This window comes from Octopus bimaculoides, chromosome 4 (assembly GCF_046866305.1).
Source record: "Octopus bimaculoides isolate indiv1 chromosome 4, ASM4686630v1, whole genome shotgun sequence".
In the NCBI taxonomy this organism is placed as follows: domain Eukaryota; kingdom Metazoa; phylum Mollusca; class Cephalopoda; order Octopoda; family Octopodidae; genus Octopus; species Octopus bimaculoides.
Genome location: NC_142931.1, coordinates 20106091 through 20131110, shown reverse-complemented (window position 1 = coordinate 20131110; position 25020 = coordinate 20106091). Strand labels below are relative to the sequence as shown.

Sequence of the window (25020 nt, the reverse complement as noted above, 5' to 3'; positions counted from 1 at the left end):
CAAAGTTTTTTTATAGCTGGATGCCCTTCCTAATACCAGCCACTTTACAGAGTGAACTTGTTGCTTTTTACATGGTACCAGCACTGGCAAAATCTGCTTTGTTATGGTTTTTATGGCTGGATGTCCTTCCTAATGCCTACCACTTCGCTGAGTGTAGTGGGTGCTTTTTCTGTGGAATCGGAACTGGCAAGGTCTGTTTTGGTGTGATTTTTTTTTTATAGCTGCATGCCTTTGCTAACACCAAACACTCTACAGAGTAGACTGGCTGCTTTTTATGTGATACCAGTGGTATTGAAGGAGTTGGCTTTGTGCCAGGTGATGACAGTGTAAATTGAAATCTTACTGCTGTTATGTATTGTGTTATACTTCTAATACTTATATCTTTCTTTGTTTAGTGTACTGGCAGAACAAGAAATAAGAAAAAAGTTCTGCTCTTACTTCACAATTGAATGATTAATGATAAGAATGGCGTACATGTATAAAAACATTTACATTTGCTCAAACCATTTTATCATTGCAAGCACAGGAAAATAAATAAGGAAAATAAGCCATTGCATGGGCTGTGAGCGTTAGTTTTCTTTTTTTTATAAAACATCTGTGAGAGCTGTCAATTATCTGTGCTTTTCTACCTGTTGATCTTACTATTTTGATCTTGTTTAGTAACTAAATATCTTGGAAAGAACTCAATACCATATAGAAGGAACAAGTGATTTATTGGTTTAGAATTCCCTGAAAAGTTCTAAATAGATATGTTTGCATTGGCTGTTGAAGCAAGAATTTAACAGATAGATGCTTTTCCTAACACAGATTGTTTGTTTTTTTTAATAGTTCTTCTCTAAATACTGAATGGTGTGAGAACCAGTGAGGGCTTGACCCACTACATAGTTGCCAGCCTGCTTGAAATAGCTGTTAAATTGGCCTTTGTATATCATATCTCAGAAAAAATTGGGAAAGGACTCATTTGATAAAGTGGTTCTAGATATATTTTTTAGAACAAGAAACCAAACAATTCAATGCTACATATATATATATATCATCATCATCATCATCATCATCATCATCGTTTAACTTCCGCTTTCCATGCTAGCATGGGTTGGACGATTTGACTGAGGACTGGTGCAACCAGATGGCTACACCAGGCTCCAATCTAATTCGGCAGAGTTTCTACAGCTGGATGCCCTTCCTAACGCCTGGAAAAAAAAATAGAAAAAGGAATGACATGCCAGGCAAAATGCTTAGCGGCATTTTGTCTGTCTCTATGTTCTGAGTTCAAATCCCACCAAAGTTGATTTTGCCTTTCATCCTTTTGAAGTTTATAAAATAAATATCGGTTGAACACTAGGGTCAGTATAACCAACTTACCCCTCCCCCAAGATTGCTGGCATTGTGCCAAAATTTGAAACCAATATTAACAAAATCATTGTTTTATTCTTTTATTTTCTTTTTCTCATGCAGAAGTTTTTTGATGGCAACACTGGTGATGTTCTTTGGAAGGATTTCCATGAATCTAGTATTCAGTTGCTACGACTTATACCCGGTTATGAAGCTCCCCAGATAAATGAGACTGTTAACAAGACTAAAAATAAACTAAAGGTAAGTTTATTGTTTTAATATAGATCAAACTGATCGAAACAGCAAGCTGGCAGAATTGTTAGCATACTGGGCATTTTGTCTGTCTTTACATTCTAAGTTCAAATACTGCTGGGGTCACCTTTGCCTTTCATCTTTTCAGGATTGATAAAATAAATACCAGTTGAGCACTGGGGGTTGATGTAATCGACTACCCCCACCCAACAAAAATTTTGGTTTTATACCTATAGTAGAAAGAAATATATATCCAACTGATCAGGCATCAAAAAATCATTTATCTGGCATATATATTTCTTTCTTTTTCTTCCCTTTACTCACTCTCAATCTCCTCCCTCCCATTCACTCACATAATTAACACCCTTGTGTGAAGCTACATGGTCTAATGGCTTGGGTGTGCATGCATCCCCTATTGCAAAATTGTGTTGTGTTTTTGAGGAAAACACTTCATTTCCTATTGCCTCAGTTCACTCAGCTGTAAATGAGAACCTCTGCAATGGACTGACTCGCTATTCAGAGGGAATGATGTGATCTTAGTTACTTACATCCCATGGAAACTGAGTGGAAACCTAGGATTGAGACAGGACTTACTATATCCTTGTTCACCAGTCTCTATATTTACTCATCTGAAACTACACCTCACTCTTACCATACAACCGTGCAACTTCTACATATCCATCCTTCTTTTTCTTCTGCCTAGGGCCCACCCTGTCATCTTGTCACCCTCATCTTTATCTCTTTTTCCCTGCTTTACACTAATTACTCTCACTCACTCTTGTATAATTGAGTAGCTATGTATTACCCCTGCAGTAAGAAACCTGTTCTAGCTCCTTCCTTCATACTTTAACCTTTCATCACCTAGCATAAAGCTGCCTCCCTCTGTACTGTAATCCCACTCAGTTGAAAGTGATCTTAGGCTTTTAATTTACATGGGGACCTCACTAATGCTGGTACCATGAAAAAACACCCAGTATACTGCGTACTCATCATACTCTGTTTCACCAATCAAAATTGGTATTTTTTATTGTCTCAGAAATAGGTACACTTGTGTGTGTGTGTGTGTTTCCTTGTCATGGCATCATATGATGGCTGTAAACAATCAATGTTATACAAGCAGTGTCCTTCATTCATTCATTTCCAATATTCTGTGAAAACATGTCTGGCCATGAAGAAATATTACTTTGTCTGGAAACAGATGAGTGTTGGTGACAGGAAAGGCATCCAGCTGTAGAAGAATCTGCCTTAATAAACTCTGTTTGACCTATGCAAGAATGGAAAAGTGGATGTTAAAGCGATGATGGATGAATGAAAGAATGAAATGCAAAATTGACCTCGAGGTTAGAACTCAGAGTGAAGGGACTTAGGAAAAATACCACAGGGCATTCAGTTCAGTGCTCTACTGCTCAGTCAGGATTGACTTGCGTCTAAACAACAGTATCAGCCTTACTAATATGGTTCTTACAAGCTTTGAATACAACTCTATTTTTATGAAGCTGAAAATAAAATAGTCATCTCTGTATCATACTTAATACAAATACATCATGAAAAGCTAATTAACTGAGGTGTTCATTCAGAGATAACAGCTCTTATGGAAATACCATGTTTAAAAACACAAATATACCAGTAGTTAATGAAATTCATACAGCAGCAGCTGTAAGAATGCCACATGTGCATTTCTGCCTCCTTGGGCTTTGTCAATTGCACACACCCACTGCCGACTGCATGCTAAGACAAAATTTGTCACTACTTATATAGGAAACCAGTGGTTAAAAAAAATCACTGAGGTTGCAGTTAGCCACCTGGTTGAATAAAAATGCATTATGTGCAACAAAAGCAATGTATCTCATCATCATCTACGTTTAATATCTGCTTTCCATGCTGGCATGGGTTGGACAGTTTGACTGATGACTGGTGAGCCAGAAGGCTGCACCAGGCTCAATCTGATCTGGCAAAGTTTCTACAGCTGGATGCCCCTCCTAACGCCAACCACTCCAAGAGTGTAGTGGGTGCTTTTACCTGCCACCGGCATGAGGGCCAGTCAAGAGGTTCTGGCAATGACCACACTCAAAAGGTGTTTTCACGTGCTACCTACATGGGAGCCGGTGCGGCGGCATTGGCAACAGCCACACTTTTTCTTCTGCCTAGGGCCCACCCTGTCATCTTGTCACCCTTATCTTTATCTCTTTTTCCCTGCTTTACACTAATTACTCTCACTCACTCTTGTATAATTGAGTAGCTATGTATCTCCTCTGCAGTAAGAAACCTGTTCTAGCTCCTTCCTTCATACTTTAACCTTTCATCACCTAGCATAAAGCTGCCTCCCTCTCTACTGTAATCCCACTCAGTTGTTTTTCACGTGCCACTGGCACATGTGCCAGTAAAGCGACGCTGGCAACGATCATGTTTGAATGGTGCTTTTTATGTGCCACTGGCACGGGAGCCAATCCGTGGCTCTGGCAACGATCACGATATATATATATATCACATCATATTTAATGCTTAATGCAAATATATTGTGAAAGGCAAATTAATTTTCAGTTTTCATCTTGAGATAATATCCCCTACGAACGTACTGTGTTTAAAAACACAAATGTATGAGTAGCATGAATGTCATTCAGCTGGGCATTGAGAGTGTTAGACACACATTTCTGCTTCTTTGTGCTTTGTCAGTAGCATGTACTCACTGGCAACCACATGCTAAGACAAAATCCATCACTACAGATATAGGAAGACAGTAATTGAACAATCACTGAAGTTATAATTAGCTGCCTAGCTAATTAAAATGAAAAAGGAAACTCTTTTATTTATCTGATCTCTTGTTTCTATTTATTTTTGTTTTGAAGGAACTGGAATCCCAAATTCCTGCCAGGCAAATGTATTTAGAGTTTCACTATAAAAAATCTCATTTCCATGACTCCATTAATGAAGCGAAAGTTATCGTCGAACAAAACAGACAAAAGTTGGCCAGTGGTGACCATGCAGAAGAAGCACTTCAGAAACACAAGGTAAAAAAAAAAAAAAATTTTTTTTAAAGAATTTTTGTCAGACTTTTATTAATCACTACATTACAATGAATGCAATTGTCACCATCTTATTCTAAGACTATTTTGCTATACAAGTATCTGTCCAGAGTCTCATGTACAGATCTATTGTTGGCGTTTCATGATGTTTCTGGACAGAACCCTTTTTTTTTTACATTACCTCATTTCTGTCTGAAGTAAATAGAAACCATCAGGGAATGTTACATATAAACATAGACTGACATCTTGTCTATGAAACTGAAACTAAACATCAGATTTCAAAAGCCTTTACGCTTTTATGCTTTTACTTGTTTCAGTCATTTGACTGCGGCCATGCTGGAGCACCACCTTTAGTCGAGCAAATTGACCCCAGGACTTATTCTTTGTAAGCCTAGTACTTATTCTATCGGTCTCTTTTGCCTAACCGCTAGGTTACGGGGACGTAAACACACCACCATCGGTTGTCAAGCAATGTTGGGGGAACAAACATAGACACACAAACATATACGCACACATACACACACACACACACACACACACACACACATATATATATATATATATATATGACGTGCTTCTTTCAGTTTTCATTTACCAAATGCACTCACAAGGCTTTGGTTGACCTGAGGCTATAGTAGAAGACACTTGCCCAAGGTGCCATGCAGTGGGACTGAACCCGGAACCATGTGGTTGGTAGCAAGCTACTTACCACACAGCCACTCCTACGCTTCTCAAGATTTAGAATACATCAATCTTTATTTGTCTCTTATTTTGTTTTCCTTGTCACTGCTTATAAGGGTAGGGTGTGTTTTTATGTTGGAGCAAGTGTCCTTTTTACTGCTAACTGATTTGTCATTAAGATAAGACTGGAACCTATATTTCATTAGTCTGGGACAGTAGAGCGAGGAAGTTAATGTGATTTACACAAAGGAATAACATAATGGTTTAAGCTTTAGCATTTAAGCCAACCACATCCAGCCCAAATATTCTACCTGTTCTATGCTCAAACTGGCAAGATCTGACCTTTCACATCTACTCTACAATGTCATTATCAAAATAAACAGTCACTTCATTGAATTCTTGAAGCTACAAGATAATGCACGATAAATTCAAAACAATGTGAAAAAAAAAAATAAGCATTACATTTGACAAAAAAATCAGTATGCTAAATGGGTGAATATATATATATGTATGTATATATATATATATATATGTATGTATATATGTATGTATATATATATATATATATGTATGTATGAATGAATGGGAGAAAGAGAGCCTGCCTTATGTCGACCCAATAGAGGGACCAGCTATCCGAGTTGATAGTACCAGGGTAGATAAAGCAATTAAGAGTATGAAGACCGGGAAAGCCCCCGGCCCATCAGGAATCACTGCAGAGATGCTCAAAATATCTGGCAGTGTTGGCTATAGCCTAGTCACCCGTATTACGAACCAGGTGATACACGAAGGAGTCATACCCTATGACTGGTGTAGCAGCATCATAGTCAACTGCTACAAAGGTAAAGGGGACGCTTTAGATACAAATAATTACAGAGGCATCAAGCTGTTAGATCAGGTTATGAAAGTTACAGAGAGGGTCATAGCCCAACTAATTAGGGAGCGAATCAATTTAGATGAGATGCAGTTTGGGTTCGTGCCAGGTAAAAGCACTACTGATGCCTTATTTCTAGTGAGACAGTTGCAAGAGAAATACCTAGCCAAGGATAAACCTCTGTACCTGGCTTTCGTTGACATGGAGAAAGCCTTTGACAGGGTCCCCCGATCCCTTATCTGGTGGTCAATGAGGAAACTTGGGATAGAAGAATGGCTAGTGAGAGCTGTGCGAGCCATGTACAGAGATGCGGCCAGTAAGGTGAGGGTTGGAAATGAGTACAGCAATGAATTCCGGGTAGAGGTAGGGGTCCACCAAGGTTCCGTCCTCAGCCCCCTATTATTTACCATAGTCCTCCAGGCAATCACAGAGGAGTTCAAGACAGGTTGCCCCTGGGAGCTCCTCTATGCTGATGACCTTGCCCTAATTGCGGAGTCACTATCAGAACTAGAGGAGAAGTTTCAGGTGTGGAAGCAAGGTCTAGAATTGAAGGGCCTTAGAGTCAACCTAGCTAAAACCAAAATCCTAATAAGTAGGAAGGTAGATAAAACACAAACCCCTTCAGGTAGATGGCCCTGCTCAGTATGTAGAAAAGGAGTAGGTAGTAACTCTATAAGATGTACCCGGTGCAAGCTATGGACACATAAGAGGTGCAGCAACATCAAAGGCAGGTTAACTAGCAAGTTAGTTTTTGTTTGTGGCAGATGTTCAGGTGCAATAAAGACTGCAAACAAACAGGAAACAACTTCTATCTCATTCCAGGGTGAAAAACTAGAGGTAGTCGATAGCTTCCGCTATCTGGGCGACCAAGTTAGTAGTGGGGGTGGGTGCGCTGAAAGTGTAGCTGCTAGAATAAGAATAGCCTGGGCAAAGTTTAGAGAGCTCTTACCCCTGCTGGCGACAAAGGGACTCTCACTCAGAGTAAAAGGCAGACTGTATGACGCATGCGTACGAACAACCATGCTACATGGCAGTGAAACATGGGCTGTAACTGCTGAGGACATACGTAAGCTCGCAAGGAACGAAGCCAGTATGCTCCGTTGGATGTGTAATGTCAATGTGAATACCCGTCAGAGTGTAAGTATCTTGAGAGAAAAGCTGAACATTAGAAGCATCAGTTGTGGCGTGCAAGAGAGACGATTGCGCTGGTATGGACATGTGGTGAGAATGGAGGAGGATAGCTGCGTGAAAAAGTGCCACACCCTAACAGTTGAGGGAACCCGTGGAAGAGGTAGGCCCAGGAAGACCTGGGCTGAGGTGGTGAGGCAAGACCTTCGTACATTGGGCCTCACCGAGGCGATGACTACGGACCGAGACCTTTGGAAATGGGCTGTGCGTGAGAAGACCCGGCAAGCCAAGTAAGATCGTTGCCAGTGCCCCTGGACTGGTTCTTGTGCGGGTGGCACATGAGATGCACCATTTTGAGCGTGGCCGTTGCCAGTACCGCCTGACTGGCTCCTGTAGGATTTTCGAGCGAGATCGTTGCCAGTGCCCCTGGACTGGCTTGTGCGGGTGGCACATAAAAGACACCATTTCGAGCGTGGCCGTTTTCGTGCGGGTGACACGTAAAAGCACCCACTACACTCTCTGAGTGGTTGGCGTTAGGAAGGGCATCCAGCTGTAGAAACTCTGCCAAATCAGACTGGAGCCTGGTGTTGCCATCCGGTTTCACCAGTCCTCAGTCAAATCGTCCAACCCATGCTAGCATGGAAAGCGGACGTTAAACGATGATGATGATGTATATATGTATGTATGTATATATATGTATGTATATATATATATGTATATATATATATATGTATGTATATATGTATGTATATATATATATATATATATATATATATATATATATATATATATATATGTGTATATGTATATATATATATATAAGGTTGAGGAGGGTATAGGATTTAACCAAACCCCGGAGGATACAGGTAATACCGAGTAAGTGCTGTATACCGATTAGTTTGCCCCAATCGTTGTATGAACAGGATTGGGGATTATAAGTCGTGTATTAGCGTGTGTATATGTAAATATATAAAAACAAAAGGATAAAGAGAGCAAAGGTAAGGTTGAAGAATTTTATGGATAGAGTCTTACAGCTGTTTCTGGGAAGATCCAGTACTTCCCTTCATCGGAGACAGAAAAAATAAAGTTATCTATTATTATATCCATAGGCGGATATTTTTAGCATGAAGTGGTAAAGAGTGTGATGTGCTGAAAAAAGAGGGAACAGTACTTGAAGAGTAGTTTCATTCCAGTGGTAAGTGTCCGTGTAGAAATTCGTGCAGATTAATCCTTCCGGATTATTCACACAAGGATTAATCTGCACGAATTTCTACACGGATATTTACCACTGGAATGAAACTACTCTTCAAGTATTGTTCTCTCTTTTTCAGCACATCACACTCTTTACCACTTCATACTAAAAATATCCGCCTATGGATATAATAATAGATAACTTTATTTTTTCTGTCTCCGATGAAGGGAAGTACTGGATCTTCCCAGAAACAGCTGTAAGACTCTATCCATAAAATTCTTCAACCTTACCTTTGCTCTCTTTATCCTTTTGTTTTTATATATTTACATATATATATATATATATATATATATATATATATATATATATATATATATATATATATGTATGTATATCTACGTATATATGATGTGTTGTGAATTTATGGAAAGAAATCCCATAAAACTCAACAATTTTGTTAAAAATGGAGAAGTGATGTTAAAATATATAAGAGAATTTTAATTCATGCAGACGATCGTTTCGTACAGAGATATAAAAATCATGTAAATTCATGGTTGAATTGAGTTAATTAAGTTAATTATATATCACTGTACTCTTCAGTGTAAGAAGTATAAACAAAATTTTTACAAAGGAGTTGAGAAAGGAAATAGCAGAATAGAATCTAGGAGATTCATATTTATCCTTATGAGAAAAAAATAGATGTGGGTTCACTTGTATCTCTCTCTCTTTCTCTCTCTCTCTCTCTCCCCCTGTCTCTTTATGTATGTGTTTGTGGTGTGTACATATATTTATATATCTTGACATTGTTTATAATTGCCATAGAAACATGTTCAGTCGTTGCATAGCTCATCATACAAAAACCCCAGAAATATATACACCTTACTTGGAAACCAAAATGGTTGGCAGTAAAAAGGGCATCTGACCATAGAATACTGTCTCAACTAAGTCTCAACCAACCCATTCCAGCATCAACAGGTCAAACATAAAACCGATGATGCTGTCTGTGTGGTTTGTAGGTTAACACCTTAACCTCATAACCATTATTCATCATTTAAGCTGAACTAGCAAATAAATTAATCTAAAACAATTACAGCACGGAAGACACACATTAGCCATTCAAAAACACATAAGTCTGTTAACTTCACTTAAACATTAAATTTTTCACTGCTCTAATTGTGATTTGGTCACTGGAACTGTGTCAGTGGTCAGGTTGTAGTTAGCATGACAAAAATTTTGACACCATATAATATATATGCTTAAATGAAATTAACAGTCATTGTGTGTTTCTGAATGGCTGTAATTCTTTTCATTTCAACAATGGCCACAGATCAGATTACTTACCTGGCAAGTGCACCAGGGAAATTAAAATTCAGTTTTGGTATTGGTCTGTTTCTATAAACTAAAACTGAACGGTATCAATTTTCCTGATAATTCTGAATAATTTTCATTCTCTTTTGATTTCAGAAATATTTTACTGACTCATTCTACACTTCACATGAAGCACAGCTGGAAGCAATGCACCAAATCTGTTTTGATTTCTCATCTCTTGACCGCCAGAACCAAACTCTGACAACCGAATATGACAAACTGGACTCAGAATGGAAAAGCCTGCGTAAGGTTATCAATACTTCTCAGGTGGAACTGAAACAACTTCCTAAACGATGGGAACAATACAGCATAAGGTAAGACATCTGTATATATGGAGCAATCAAATATTTGGAGCCAACTTAAGAAACATACTATGACATATGCATCCTTGAAAATTATGGTACTTATTTACGGGGACTTATTTACAAGTAGGAGCTGGAGATCTGTCCAGACTTCAATTGTCTGTCTGGATAGCTCTCCAGCTGTCCAGCTCCTGTCAAAGTGCTAGGCCCATACCAGCATGGAAAACAGACATTAAACAATGATGATGTTATTTACAAGTAGGAATACTGAGTGAGCAAGAGATGACAGTATTGACTCTGTGCAGTGTTGATGACAAAGATAGCCCCAAAACCCCAACAAACTTAGTCACTGGAACTCCCTTCAGCTTAGATGAAATTATCATTAATAGAAGTGTGATTTGATGGCGGCATGCTGGCAGAAACGTTAGCATGCTGGGCGAAATGCTTAACGGTATTTCATCTGCTGTTACGGTCTGAGTTCAAATCCCGCTGAGGTCGACTTTGCCTTTCATCCTATCGGGGTCGATAAATTAAGTACCAGTTACACACTGGGGTCGATTTAATCGACTTAATCCCACAAGAGCCAGTCCAGGGGCACCAGCAACGATCTCGCTCAAAAATCCTACAACAACCCCACACAAGAGCCAGTTCAGGGGCACCGGCAACGATCTCGCTCGAAGAAATTTCATGTGTCACCAGCACAAGAGCCAGTCCAGGGGCACTGGCAATGATCTCGCTCGAAAAACCTCATGTGTCGCCCGCACAAGAGCCAGCCCAAGGGCGCCGGCAACGATCCCGCTCGGAAAGATTTCATGTGTCGCCCTCACATGAGCCAGTCCAGGGGCACTGGCAACGATCCTGCTCGAAAGATTTCATGTGTCGCCTGCACATGAGCCAGTCCAGGGGCACTGGCAATGATCCCGTCCTGCTCAAAACATTTCATGTGTCACCCGCACAAGAGCCAGTCCAGGGGCACTGGCAACAATCTCGCTCGAAAGATTTCATGTCTCGCCCGCACATGAGCCAGTCCAGGGGCACCGGCAACGATCTCGCTCGAAAAACCTCATGTGTCACCCGCACAGGAGCCGGCCCAGGGGCACCGGCAACGATCTCGCTCGAAAGATTTCATGTGTCGCCCGCACATGAGCCAGTCCAGGGGCACTGGCAACGATCTCGCTCGAAAGATTTCATGTGTCGCCCGCACATGAGCCAGTCCAGGGGCCGATCCATATTGTAAAAATATAATTACTCTGTCTTGCATAATTAGGATTTAATGGATGAGATTTTCTGATTAAATAGACTTTTAGTGATGAAAATTCATAAAAATTTTTACCTTTCTGAAACTTATTTTCTCCTTCAAAGCTCTTTCTTTCTCAACTTTATAATGAACTAGCAGAAATACCCGGCGTTGCCCGGGTTAAAGAGAATAATGAAATCTAAAAACGCCGTCTAGACTACGCATCATCTTTATATATAGAGATGTATATACACACACGCACCCAAACACACATATATATATGTATATCAATATAAATATATGAGAGTCAATGAAGTTTTGTAAAGGAAGGTGATCATGTACATACTTTCTTGCTGTTGTGATTATAACACCTCATTGTAAACTATGTTCCTTGTTTTCCCTTGTGGAGCATATACAAATAGGTTTTTTGTTGCTGCCCACTCTTGAGCAGCCAACATACAGTTGTCCATGTGAGAAGCAGGGCTCTTCCAAGAGAAGACCAGCTACAGACAGTGTTTGACCCTGATATTTGTTTATGGACATGGCAAAAGTCACACGAAGGGGGAATTGTAGTCTTCTGAATGTAAAAGGAATGTCTGCTCCTGATGGAGTAAGAGGAATTCTTGGAATAAAGACGTCATCCCCTTTTGCACATCCAGAAAGAATGGTAGCCTCGATAACGTGTGACATCATTTTCTAAATAATGCTCATCTGTTATGTTCGGGTTAAAATTTCATCAACATCAAAAATATATGAATTTTCATGGGAGTTATGGCCGTTATGCAAAGAATATAATTTCCAAATTTTATAAAGATCCATTCAGTACTTTTGACGTAGTTTTGGATAAGAAAACAAATGACTAATGTGTGTGTTTGTGTGCATGTGTATGTGTGTGTGATGGGTGTATATATGTATAGATATCTGTATGCATGTATATATGTATATAGGTGTACATATTACATGTACATCTATATATATATATATATATATATATACATCTACACATATGTATACATATACATGTATGTATAGATCTATATATATATACATATACGTGTACATCTATATGTATACATATACATCTCTCTCTCTCTCTCTCTCTTTCTCTCTCTCTCTCTTTCTCTCTCTCTCTCTCTCTCTCTCTCTCTCTCTTTCTCTCTCTCTCTCTCTTCTCTCTCTCTCTCTTTCTCTCTCTCTTTCTCTCTTTCTCTCTCTCTCTCTCTGAAAGTATCTGTCATTACAGTATCGAAATGGTGTACATATACATGTATATGTATACATATACATCTCTCTCTCTCTCTCTTTCTGTCTCTCTCTTTCTCTCTTTCTCTCTCTGTGAAAGTATCTGTCACTACAGTATCGAAATGTGATTGTTTCAGTTAGTGGAATAGTTTCATTTTTAAAGTGAAAGTATTTGACATGAGTGTTTTTGTTTCACTTTTGACACGTAATACTTAAATAGTGGAGGAGATATTATGTTGCCGTGTGCTCGAACTCTGCAAGAAGTTAATAATTTTTTTTTACTAAAACACAACTGGAACCCTAAGTAAGGCATGTGTAAAATTTGAATGAAATTGGTTGCGTAGTTCTCGAGTTTTAGGGATTCACACAGACAGACAGACAGACAGACATTCTCATTTTTATATATATAGATATCATTATCATATTTACTCAATTTAGTGTTGAATCTCAATGCAAAATTTTTTTCCCATCATAGCTTTAGCTTTGCTTTGTGTGTAAGCCACACCCCATTTTTCCAGTTAAATTCAGGTATAGAGTTGTGTGGCTTAGGCGTAGGAATGGCTGTGTGATAACTAGCTTGCTTACAAACGACATGGTTCCGGGTTCGGTCCCACTGCGTGGCACCTTGAGCAAGTGTCTTCTACTATAGCCTCGAGCTGACCAAAGCCTTGTGAGTGGATTTGGTAGAAAGAAGCCCGTCGTATATATGTCATCATCATCATCATCATCATTTAACGTTCGCTTTCCATGCTAGCATGGGTTGGATGATTTGACTGAGGACTGGTGAAACCGGATGGCTACACCAGGCTCCAATCTGATTTGGCAGAGTTTCTATAGCTGGATGCCCTTCCTAACGCCAACTACTCTGAGAGTGTAGTGGGTACTCCCCCAGCATCGCTTGACAACCGATACTGGTGTGTTTACGTCTCCGTAACTTAGCGGTTCGGCAAAAGAGACCAATAGAATAAGTACTAGGCTTACAAAGAATAAGACCTGGGGTCGATTTGCATGACTAAAGGCGGTGCTCCAGCATGGCCACAGTCAAATGACTGAAACAAGTAAAAGAGTAGGCAAATATGGTAACTATAACAGAGACTCTTAACAACATTACTTTCTGTGAGCTGCTATGTAGTTGTTTGAGCTGTTAGAAAGCGCAGTCAAATCACCCTCACACCACATCTTACTGTCTTATAAAAGAACTTTAGATAATGTAGACTGAGGCATATTATGTCTAAAAAAAAAAGATGGGATGATCATGGCTGGAATGTCTTTGAACGTTGGTCTGCTGTATTAGGTGCTGATCCTTGAAGCTAAATGACAATAACAATAATTTTGAAAATTTCTTTTGCCAATATTGATCTCAAACATCATCATCATCATCATCATCATCATCATCATCATCATCATCATTTTCTTTTTCATCATCATCATCATCATTTTCTTTTTCGTCATCATCATCATCAACATCACCCTCATCTGACTGCAGTAGCTATTTTCATTATCACTTGTGGTTCAATGATCAGGTGATTAATTGTGATTGGTTGTTGATAAAGTTTGAATTCCAAAGTAGAATTTTGACTCAAAACAAAAAGAAATGAAGAGAGATTAGAAGAGATTCTACAAGACATCCTGCCAACCATTAGCAATTCCATCAGTTCACCATTATGGGGTGATAATTTATTTATTGATGATAATGATGATGATGATAAGGATGATAATGAAAAGATGTATGACAAAGTTGACTTTGGCAGGATTTGAACTCAGATCATTGAGATCCTGAACAAATATGAAAGAGCTGTTAATCTATTTTCTAACAATTCTATCAGTTTGTTACCTTAAAACATTGTTACAAATTTTTTTTCCCATTAGAAAAATAACCAACATCATCATTGTTTTAACTTTCACTTTTTCATGCTTGGATGGCTTGGATAAAGTTTGAGAGAGATGTTTCTATGGCTGGATGCCTTTTCTGTCACCAACCCTTACCTGTTTCCAAGCAAAGTAATATTTTCCCTTGGCTAGAGATGTTTAGATACAACATATTAGAAATGAATGACATTCAGTTACAACAAACACGCAATATCAAAACACACATGCACATGCACACACAAAGAGAGAGAGAGAGAGAGAGAGGTTTCTTTCAGTTTCTGCTTGTAAATTCCACCCATAAGGTATTGGTTGGCATGGGGCTATAGCAGAAGAAACCATGTAGCTGGGAAACAAGCTTTGTAACCATACAACAATGCCTGTACCTAGATGTTTAATGATATTCTTTGTAGGCTTTGTGTATATTTCTGATTCATCTTCACAAGATCAATTACATATTCTGTTTTTGTCTTTTATCATAGACTGGAGGTCTTCTCTCAGAAAATTTCCAGAATGGAACTACTTCTCATAGAAATGCAGAAAAAAAGCCTTCCAGATGATGAATATCAGAAAGTGTATTCAGAATTTCAGGTTTGTATTGAAATTTTTAATGTTTTCGACTTAATGCCAAAATAATTCAATATATGAAAAATTCAGGAGTGGCTGTGTGGTAAGTAGCTAGCTTACCAACCACATGGTCCCGGGTTCAGTCCTACTGCGCGGCATCTTGGGCAAGTGTTTTCTACTATAGCCTCGGGCCGACCAAAGCCTTGTGAGTGGATTTGGTAGATGGAAACTGAAAGAAGCCCGTCGTATATATGTATATATATATGTATGTGTGTGTGTATGTTTGTATGTGTGTGTTTGTCCCCCCAACATCGCTTGACAACCGATGCTGGTGTGTTTATGTCCCCGTAACTTAGCGGTTCGGCAAAAGAGATCGATAGAATAAGTACTAGGCTTCTAAAGAATAAGTCCTGGGGTCGATTTGCTCGACTAAAAGGCGGTGTTCCAGCATGGCCACAGTCAAAAGACAAACAAGTAAAAGAGTAAAAGAGTAAAGTAGGATCGTGGGGGTTATGATTTGAGTGGAAAGGTTAATCTAAAGAAACTGTGGAGTGAGTTTGTGGAATAGTCTTGACATGAAATTAAACAAAATATAAACACTATTTACACAAGATGAACAAAAAGTTGATTTATTTAACTTTTTTGATACCCCACTGCCTGGATTGCCTCTGGTTCTATGATATAAATTTCCTGTTTTGAAGAGATTTAAATTAAAACCTCCATAAATTTATGCTGTAAACACCATCTTAATAATAACAAAGTCATTTTACTATGTTCTTCATTATCTTCAAAATTAATTGAAGCAGAGGTAGTGTATTTCAACAGAAATATGGCTGCAAAAATGTTAAAAGACATTGGGATCAGGAAAGGTTGTGATAACTGCTTAAGTTTTATTTTATTGGCACTAATGTGTATGCTAATGATATATATATATATATATATATATATATATATATATATATGAGGCAAAGTGGCCGAGTTCCTTTCAAGTTTTGAGCCTCATGGAGGCAATGACCAAGTCCTTTGGCATTATGTTGCGCATGAGAAGAAGACCCATCAAGCCAAGCAAAATTGGAGTTGGAGCAGATACTGGTGTCATGCAAATTGGCACCCATACAAGTGGCATGTAAATGCACACTGGTGTCACGCAAATGGCACCTGTGCTGGTGGCATGTAAAAACACCCATTACACTCTCGGAGTGGTTGGCATTAGGAAGGGCATCCAGCTGTAGAAAACCATGCCAAATCAGACTGGAGTCTGATGCAGCTTTCCGGCATGCCAACCCAGTCAAACCATCCAGCCCATGCCAGCATGGACAACGGACATTAGATGATGATGATGATGGGTGTATATTTGGGTTGTACATAGAATTGTGAAAATTGTGTTTATAAATTGCATTAGTTTGTGTGTATAGAATTGGGATAGATGTTCATAAACTGTACATATATTTGTTAATGGTTCAGTAATTGAAAAGAGGGTAAGGATAAAAAAAAAAATACTTGATCAGATTGGAGCCTAGTGCAGCCTTCTTGGCTTGCCAGTCCTCAGTCAAACCGTCCAACCCATGCCATCATGGAAAACGAACGTTAAACAATGATGATGATGATGCCACCGCCACCGCCGCCGCCGCTGAGAAGGGCCTGAGAAGGTGTCTATTTCTGCTCATGTCTACACAGGTACCTGAACAATTGGTGAAAGCATGTTACACATTACCAAGCTATACTCACTCAGGAGTGATGGCTGGCTGTACACATATTATTTTATTTGATATAAGATACAATTAACTTTATAGTTTAAATGTTACAAACTAAAATGAACTCATAAGATAACCTGATATCTCTTCTGAATAGTGAAGCAAGCCAAAACATATTTGCCATGGATTTGAACTTCTGACTTATGAACAAAAATTCCAAATTAAATTAGCCGTTACAGAACAAAATATATGTTAAGGAGGTTTGACAAAATGCTATTCTAGATAATGTACTGGATTAAAGGTCAGCCAGGCATTCAGCCATAAGTTACTGGCTCCATACTGTGTCTTACAGACATTGTTCTACATGTCATGGTTAACATTCTTGACTATTAAAAGTACTACTTTCTATTTTATTGCACTAGTTTCTTTGCTTTTTATTTTCTTCACAGTTGAGTAGTCAGTGCTTTATGAGGATCAGCCAACTGTGAAACAGTCTAGTATTATATATAAGTCTCTGCATTTGCAGCCATGTAAATGTGTCACAATATCATAGAAAAGTGAATGTTAAAGAAACAACAAAAATATTGTTCATTTGTCAATTTGTTATTTTTCTGTATCTTCCTCTGTTTCTTTCACTCTTCTTTCATTCCAAGTCTGTGTACTCATCTTGGTTCTCCTATAGTCATTCAGTGCATTATTGGTTCTAATTAAATGACCCTGATGGACTAAAATTTGAAATAGATTCTCCCATCATCATCATCATCATCATCATCATCATCATTTACTATCCATTTTTCTATGCTGGCATGGGGTAGACAGAGTTTATAGAGATAGATTTTTCTGCTGCTGGATGCCCACTCTCTCACCAACTCTTGCCTGTTTCCAAGTAAGGTAATAATTCCTCATGGCCAGATATGTTTTACATGGAAGACTGGAAATGAACAACATCACTTGTATGACAGTGATGCTTGTTTACAGCAATCAAGTGATGTCAAAACAAGTGTAACACACACACACACACACACACACGTGTGTGTGTGTTTGTGTAACAGGCTTCTTTAAGTTTCCCTCTATGAAATCCACTCACAAGGCTTTGGTCAACCTGGGGTTATAGAAGACACTTATCCAAAGTGCCACACAGAGGGAATGAACCCGAGACCACATGGTTAGGAAGCAAACTTCTTAACCACACAACCATACCCATAAGAAATACAAAACTTAACCTATTGAACAAATAAGATTTTTTTAAAGAGGACATTATTGGTGAATGTGAAGCAAATGAACTGGCTTCAGCTAAGAATTGGAATGGCATTGTAGTCTCCGCATGCCTATTGTCTCATGGCATGCTGCGACTCTTTATTTGAATATTCTAAATTATAGTTTCTCTTTCCCTCTTACTAATTTCTGTTAAATATTTACACTTAATTGCTCTTTCTTCAGGAAATGCAGAAAGATATGGATAAATATGGTGAAGAAGCAAAATGGTTGAGCCAAAATTTGAACAATCTTCTTGAAGATACCGAAGATAAAAGTCTGCAGAAAGAATCCAATAACCTGAAAATTATATTGGAGAAATTCAACAACCTTAAACCTGGTGTAGTTGAGATATCCTCCAAATCTCTAATATTTACCAAATGCTTCCAATTTCGTGATGACTTAGATCGTAAATCTCATTGGCTTGAAGAGACACATCGTGCCATTGTTGAAATACCCTATGTCGATAGACTTGAAGATGCTCAAACCATGTTACATGAACATGAGGTAAGCTTATAAATCTTTATTGTATATAGCTCAGTAGCTTAATTCAACATGTTTTATACATTTACGAGAGGAGACAGCAATTTCATTTTGTTATAGCGAATTTTTGATGCTTTATTAATGTTTTCTCATGGCTACTTTATATTATATCATGCATATAAAAATATCTTTGTGTACCACTGTCCCTCTCATTTTCATCATTGACAATACTTATCATCCTCCTCATCATCATCATTTAATATCCCTTTTTCCATTCTGGTATGGGTTGGATGATTCAAAAGGAACTGATGAGCCAGAGGGCTGCTCTGAGCTCCACTGTCTGCTTTGGCATGGTTTTTGCAGCTGCAGGCCTTTCCTGGTATTAACCACTTCACAAAGTGTACTGGGTGACTTTTTTCATGGCACCAGCACTATAGAGGTCACCAAGTACTCAGAGGACAAAGCCCTTCCACAGAGTGGGCTATTGTATGGTATAGAAGGAGGTGAAAGTCTGGTAGAGGGGACAGGAACAAATGTCTTGCTGAAGAGGTGAATACATGGTTTTATCAGCTGGGAAAAAGGGAGAGATAGTGAAGGCATATCTTCAAGGTGTTTATGTCAGCAAAAATTGATGAACTCGTAACATAAAAAAACTACCTAAAAGTCATCAACTACTCAATGGCCCTCAAATTCATTAGAGTGGCTGTGGTAAGATGCTTGCTTTCCAACCACATGGTTCCAGGTTCAGTCCTACTGCATGGCACTTTGGGCAAGTGTCTTCTACTATAGCCTCGGGCTGACTAAAGTCTTGTGAGTGGATTTGGTAGACAGAAACTAAAAGAAACCCGTCATATATATATATATTTATGTTTATTTTTGTATTTGTAATATAATAAATTTAGAGAAATACCATTGGTTTTATATCTAGCGTGAACTAGACATATCAAACAATTTCTCTGAACAATAACTGTTCTCTGCAAAACAAAAATAAGCAACTCCTCTATTTATTTTAGGGTATGCTCTTTCTGACTTATAATCTTATAACGAATATGTGTGTGTGTGTGTGTGTGTGTGTGTGTGTGTGTGTGTGAAGGTGCATGGCTCAGTGGTTAGAGCGTCGAGCTTACAATTGTGATGTTGTGAGTTTGAATCCCAGACCGGGCTGCGTGTTGTGTTCTTGAGCAAGACACTTTATTTCACGTTGCTCCAGTTTACTCAGCTGTAGAAATGAGGTGCGACATCACAGGTGCCAAGCCGTATTGGCCTTTGCCTTTCCCTTGGATAACAGTGGTGGCATGGAGAGGGGAGGCCAGTATTCATGGGCGACTGCTGGTCTTCCATAAACATCATTGCCCGGACTTGTACCTGGGAGGGTAACTTTCTAGGTGCAATCCCATGGTCAGTCATGACCGAAGGGGTCTCAGCAGTGTGTATGTGTGTGTGCGTATGTTTGTGTGTGTGTGTGTGTGTGTGTGTGTGTGTGTGTGTGTGCGTATTTTTGTGTGTGTGTGAATTTGTCCCCCCCCCCCACCATTGCTTATGACCGATGTTGGTGTGTTTACATCCCCATAACTTAGCGGTTCGGCAAAAGAGACCGATAGAATAAGTATTATGCTTACAAAGAATAAGTCCTGGGGTCGATTTCTTCAACTAAAGGCAGTGCTTCAGCATGGCTGCAGTTAGGTGACTGAAACAAATGAAAGAATAAAAGAAGAAAAGACTAAAGTCTGAGGCTTAGAGCAAACACCTTAATGGCCCACTTGTTACCAACAATGAGAATAATCTGAAGGTATTTTTATCCTTTTCCTTGTGCTGACGCTTAATCGTATTCCTTGTTTTGTGAAATAAAATATCTTATTTAATGACACAACATATCACCCAGTTCATGAATTGAACCCACATCCTTATAATCACAAAAACTGAGTGCTATAATCACAGCCCTGCTACTATGTAGTAGCAGCTAATGCTGCTTGTCTAATGCTTTTACTGATGATATCTTGGATAATTTGATCTTTAGACCAATTAGTGACATTAATGATGCAGTGTGATACTTTGTTGTTGTTTAATCCTAGGTCTGACAGACTTATGATCAAAAACATTCTGGCTATGACCATTCCATTTTTGAGGAATATCTGGACCTACATTATCCAGCCAATATCTTCTTATTTTTTTTAACATGGCATAAAGCCACCTCCTCATCTCAAATACTTACTCTTCCCCCTCATAGTCCAAGGGGATTTTTCCTTTTCCCTGTTATTTTCCTGTCTTGCAAGATATTTAAAAAAAAAAAACCCTCAGTACACACTGTAAAGTGGTTGGCATAAGGAAAAGTATTTAGTTGTAGAAACCAAGCCAAAGCTAACATTGGAACTTGACACAGCGCTGCAGCTTGCTGGGTCCTGTGAAGCCACTATCTCATTCTAGCATAGAAAACAAACACTAAATGACAATGATGTTGGGGAATGATTTGAGGGATATTTGACTGTTACTTTTAGCAGGTATCATCATTGGTTCACTAGCATTGTGTTGTATTTTTAGGTAGGCTACAGCATTCTGTTTAATATGATGGTCCTTAGCTATAAAAGAAATCAATATATTTTATTTTGAGGGGAGGGGACATTGTTTTTCTAATACCCCGTTAAGAAGTTATTGTTGTTTAACCCCAGATCAGCCTTGATTGAGCAGACTTATGATTAAAGATGTCCTTGCAATGACCATCCCATTTTTTTAATATAGCAGGGACTATATTGTCCAATGTGCCCCTCCTATTCTTTTTAATAAGCTAATAGGATGTGATCTGAGGGGGATTTAGTTATTTTTTCTAGCAAGTTCCTTTTTTTCATTTCTTGAACAGTAAAAAAAAAAAAAAAAAAGAAATGGAGAATATTAATTTTGTAGATTTATATTCAGTTCATGTTTCGAAAATACATAAGAAAAGCAAAGCAAAACGTTTTTATGAGTCAGTGATTCTATTCTGTGAACAAAGTCTAAGACCTTTCTTGTTCAATAATCTCTCAAGAAGTGGAATGTGGAACTTCTGAAAACAACAATGAACCACAGAACAAAAAAAAAAAAAGAAATAAAAAAAAGCATAAAAAAAATAAACATATAATTCTCAACTTTGGAAGCAATGGTAACAAGTTTTTTAACCACTGGGTAACCTCTAGGAACCTGAACAATATTTGTTGATAATTGATTCTCTACTGTAAACAAATTGTTATTCATGTGTTGTATGTGGAATATAAGACCTTTGACCTTTGATTCTTCTAAAATTAACTTAGTAGTGGTTTCTAGTGAAATTGTTTGTGTGGCAAAAGTTGATTTTTTTTTTTGTTTTGTTTTAAGAAAAAAATGAAAAATATTTGAAGAAATGTATATACAGGCAGTATGTAGTGTCCTGTAATTATTGAAGACAACTGTTTGGAATAATGAGGAATAGGTATTATAGCCACAACTCTGCTACAAAATGGTAGCAATAAAGGGATACACCAAGATATTAATGTGGGATTATTCTTTGTTACTATTGCTTCCAAACATTTATCACTCAGATTATACCTACATATGTAGGTATAATACCATACAGATTATACCATACATATAATACCCACATATTATACTTTTACACGAAGAGTGCTGACAGTGACTTTGAAATTTCAGTCTGTTAACCTTCATTGGACTATTACAAATCGACATAAAAACAAACAATAATATATATATGTGTGTGTGTCAACACACATATACATACATACATACATACATACATACATACATACATACATACATACATACACATATATATATATATATATATATATATATATATATATATATATATATGTGAACACATATATACAAGTACAAACCTAGACATACAGATAGATATGGGCTGAAATATACTCATTCTCATAAACACACACATTCGCACAAATGGTTATATATACACACAATTTGCTCTTAGCCATTGTCTAAAAACAAGTGAAACATCCCCAGTCAAAAGCATTGTGATATTGTATTTTTCTGGGTTGACTCGAACACTGATCTGAAAAACCAAACATCAATTTTTAATTAGTTCCACAGTCATTACATCTCTACTATTCACTTATGGACTGATAAAAGAACATATCGTTACTTACTACTGTACTTGATGACCACCAGGGTGAATTTTACAGTTTGAAATACTTTTTCCTGTTGCCCAATACAGATAATGTGTTTTTTGTCGAGACACCTCACCTCTGCTGGTACCTATTTGGCTAACATTTCTTTTAAGTTACTTCTACCATTGTCTATGACAGATGGATTTTACAGCGTGAATTATCTTATATCATTATCCACGACCCATAAGTTTTTCTGTTTAAATCACATCTACCATTAGCCAGTTCTAAATCGGTTGTACATTCTGAGACATTTCTACTGTTACCCACCATGGATGATATGGAATATTGCTACTGCCACCCTCCACAGCCACAGGTAACAAAAGAAAAAAAAAAAAAAAATAGAAGTATTTCTTTTCCATCTCTGTTGCCTGAATCCATCTACTTTATCTCTTTCTCTCTCATCTCTCCTTTTTTTTTCTCTTTCTTGCCTCCCACTCTTCTTTCTCTCTTGCCTCCCTCTCTTTCTCTTGCTTCTCTCTCTCTCTTTTATCTTAAGCTGGTAATGTTATTGCAGTTATTCTTCTTAGATCGGTAAAGCACCAAACAAAATAGCTTGAAGTATTTCCTCAACTCCTTTTATATTCTGGCTTAAATCCTACTGAGATCAATTTTGTTTTCAATTCTTTCACATCTTCAGATCCTGAGGTTCATTTGAATCAACTCAGTATTCCAAGCAGCAGCTTAACACTTTAGCATTCAGATTACTCTATTGGATGTAGGGCTTATTTATTAACATTATTATGAATTAATCCTGCATTATCTAACGGCTTTGAGATTTCACTGATGTGATTGTTTATATTTTGAATGACATTGTAGGGTAGGTGTGAGAGGCTGGACCTAGTCAGTTTGAATGTAAAACAGGTAGAATATTTTGGGCTGGATATGCCCATTTTAAATACTAAAGGGTTAAATAAACGATAATGTTAATTATATTGCTAAACTCCTTCCAAATTCTTGATTGTCTTCAAAATTAATTAAAAAGACAAAGTCTGTGAATTTCTTGGGTTCAGAAATATGATAACAAATATAAGACATGAGATATGGAGTAGGGAGAGATATTGTTGGAGAAGGAAATGTAATGAAAGGGTTTATGCAAGACATGTACAGTTATCAACAGCAGCTGTAGTACAAGTTGTAGGAGAGAGTGGTTAGCTAAGTGCTGGTGAGTGAAGGCTTGCTCATAGATTCTTTATTTAGATGTACTCTGGAGTGTGCATGTGTGCATAGGAGGTGCATTGTGCTTGCATAGTTTCAAAATGTATCTGCAGCAACCTGTGCATTCATCACTATCATCATCACCATCTTTGAACATCCGCCTTCCATGCTGGCATGGTTTGGACTGTTTGACTGAGGACTGGCAAGCCTGGAGGCTGTGCCAGGCTCCAATCTGTTCTGGCAAAGTTTCTACAGCTGGATGCCCCTCCTAATGCTAACCACTCCGAAAGTGTAGTGGGTGCTTTTTATGCGTCACTGGTATGGGAGCCAGTCAGGTGGCACTGGCATCGGCCACTATAAAAAAAGACCCTTTGACACTGACATGATTTGAAAAAGCAGCCTTCTGCTCAGGCATTAGATGCTGTACCTTTGCGCCTGAGGGCCATATTATATAATTCTATGCACATTTAGGTGCAGCATGGCTGGGTGGTAAGAAGTTAGTTTCCTAAGCACATGATTTTGGGGTTCAGTCCCACTGCATGGCACCTTGGGCAAGTGTCTTCTATAGTCTTGAACTGACCAAAGTCTTCTGAGTGGATTTGGTCAATGGAAACTGAAAGAATCCCATTGTATATATTATAGGATGTGTATATATATACATATATATATATATATATATATATATATATATATATATATATATGAGTGTGTGTGTGTGTGTGTGGTTGTGTTTGTGTCTTCTTGCGTTGACGTTTCTAAATGAATGTCACCATCATACAAACAGTACTGTTCATTTCCAATCTTCTGTGAAAACATGTCATGGGGCAAATGTCATCTTATTTGGAAACAGATGAGGATTGGCAACAGGAAGGGCGGTCTGGCTGTAGAAAAACCTACCTCAACAAATTCTGTCTGACCTGTACAGTCATGGAACAGTGGACATGATGATGATGGTTTAGGTTGCATTATCTCTTTTGTTGCTATACTCCTGTTGAACTACACTGCTTTTGTTTCAATTACATTTTAAAATAATGAAGAATTTAGTAAATTTAGTAAAAAGATGGTGTTTAGAACATAAATTCACATGAAATTTTGATGTAAAGTTTTGATTTAGATTCGCTTTAAAACAAGAAGATTGTATCACAGAACACTGTGATCTGATGTGGCTTGGCATTAAAATTGTTATATAAACTGATTTTAGTATCTGACTGCTAATTTA

The 25020-nt window shown here is 38.0% G+C and overlaps 1 protein-coding gene across 9 annotated transcripts in view; it reads left to right on the top strand.

Moving 5' to 3' along the window:
- Positions 1-25020, top strand: part of LOC106881484 (muscle-specific protein 300 kDa) — an 815448-nt gene that overhangs the window by 173690 nt on the left and 616738 nt on the right. For all 9 annotated transcript variants that reach the window (XM_089350452.1, XM_014931925.3, XM_089350453.1 and 6 more), the window contains 5 exons: positions 1456-1593; positions 4431-4592; positions 9944-10161; positions 14977-15085; positions 18196-18516. In XM_089350452.1, the coding sequence (XP_089206578.1) occupies positions 1456-1593; positions 4431-4592; positions 9944-10161; positions 14977-15085; positions 18196-18516 (948 nt within the window). The remainder of the gene's footprint in view (positions 1-1455; positions 1594-4430; positions 4593-9943; positions 10162-14976; positions 15086-18195; positions 18517-25020) is intronic.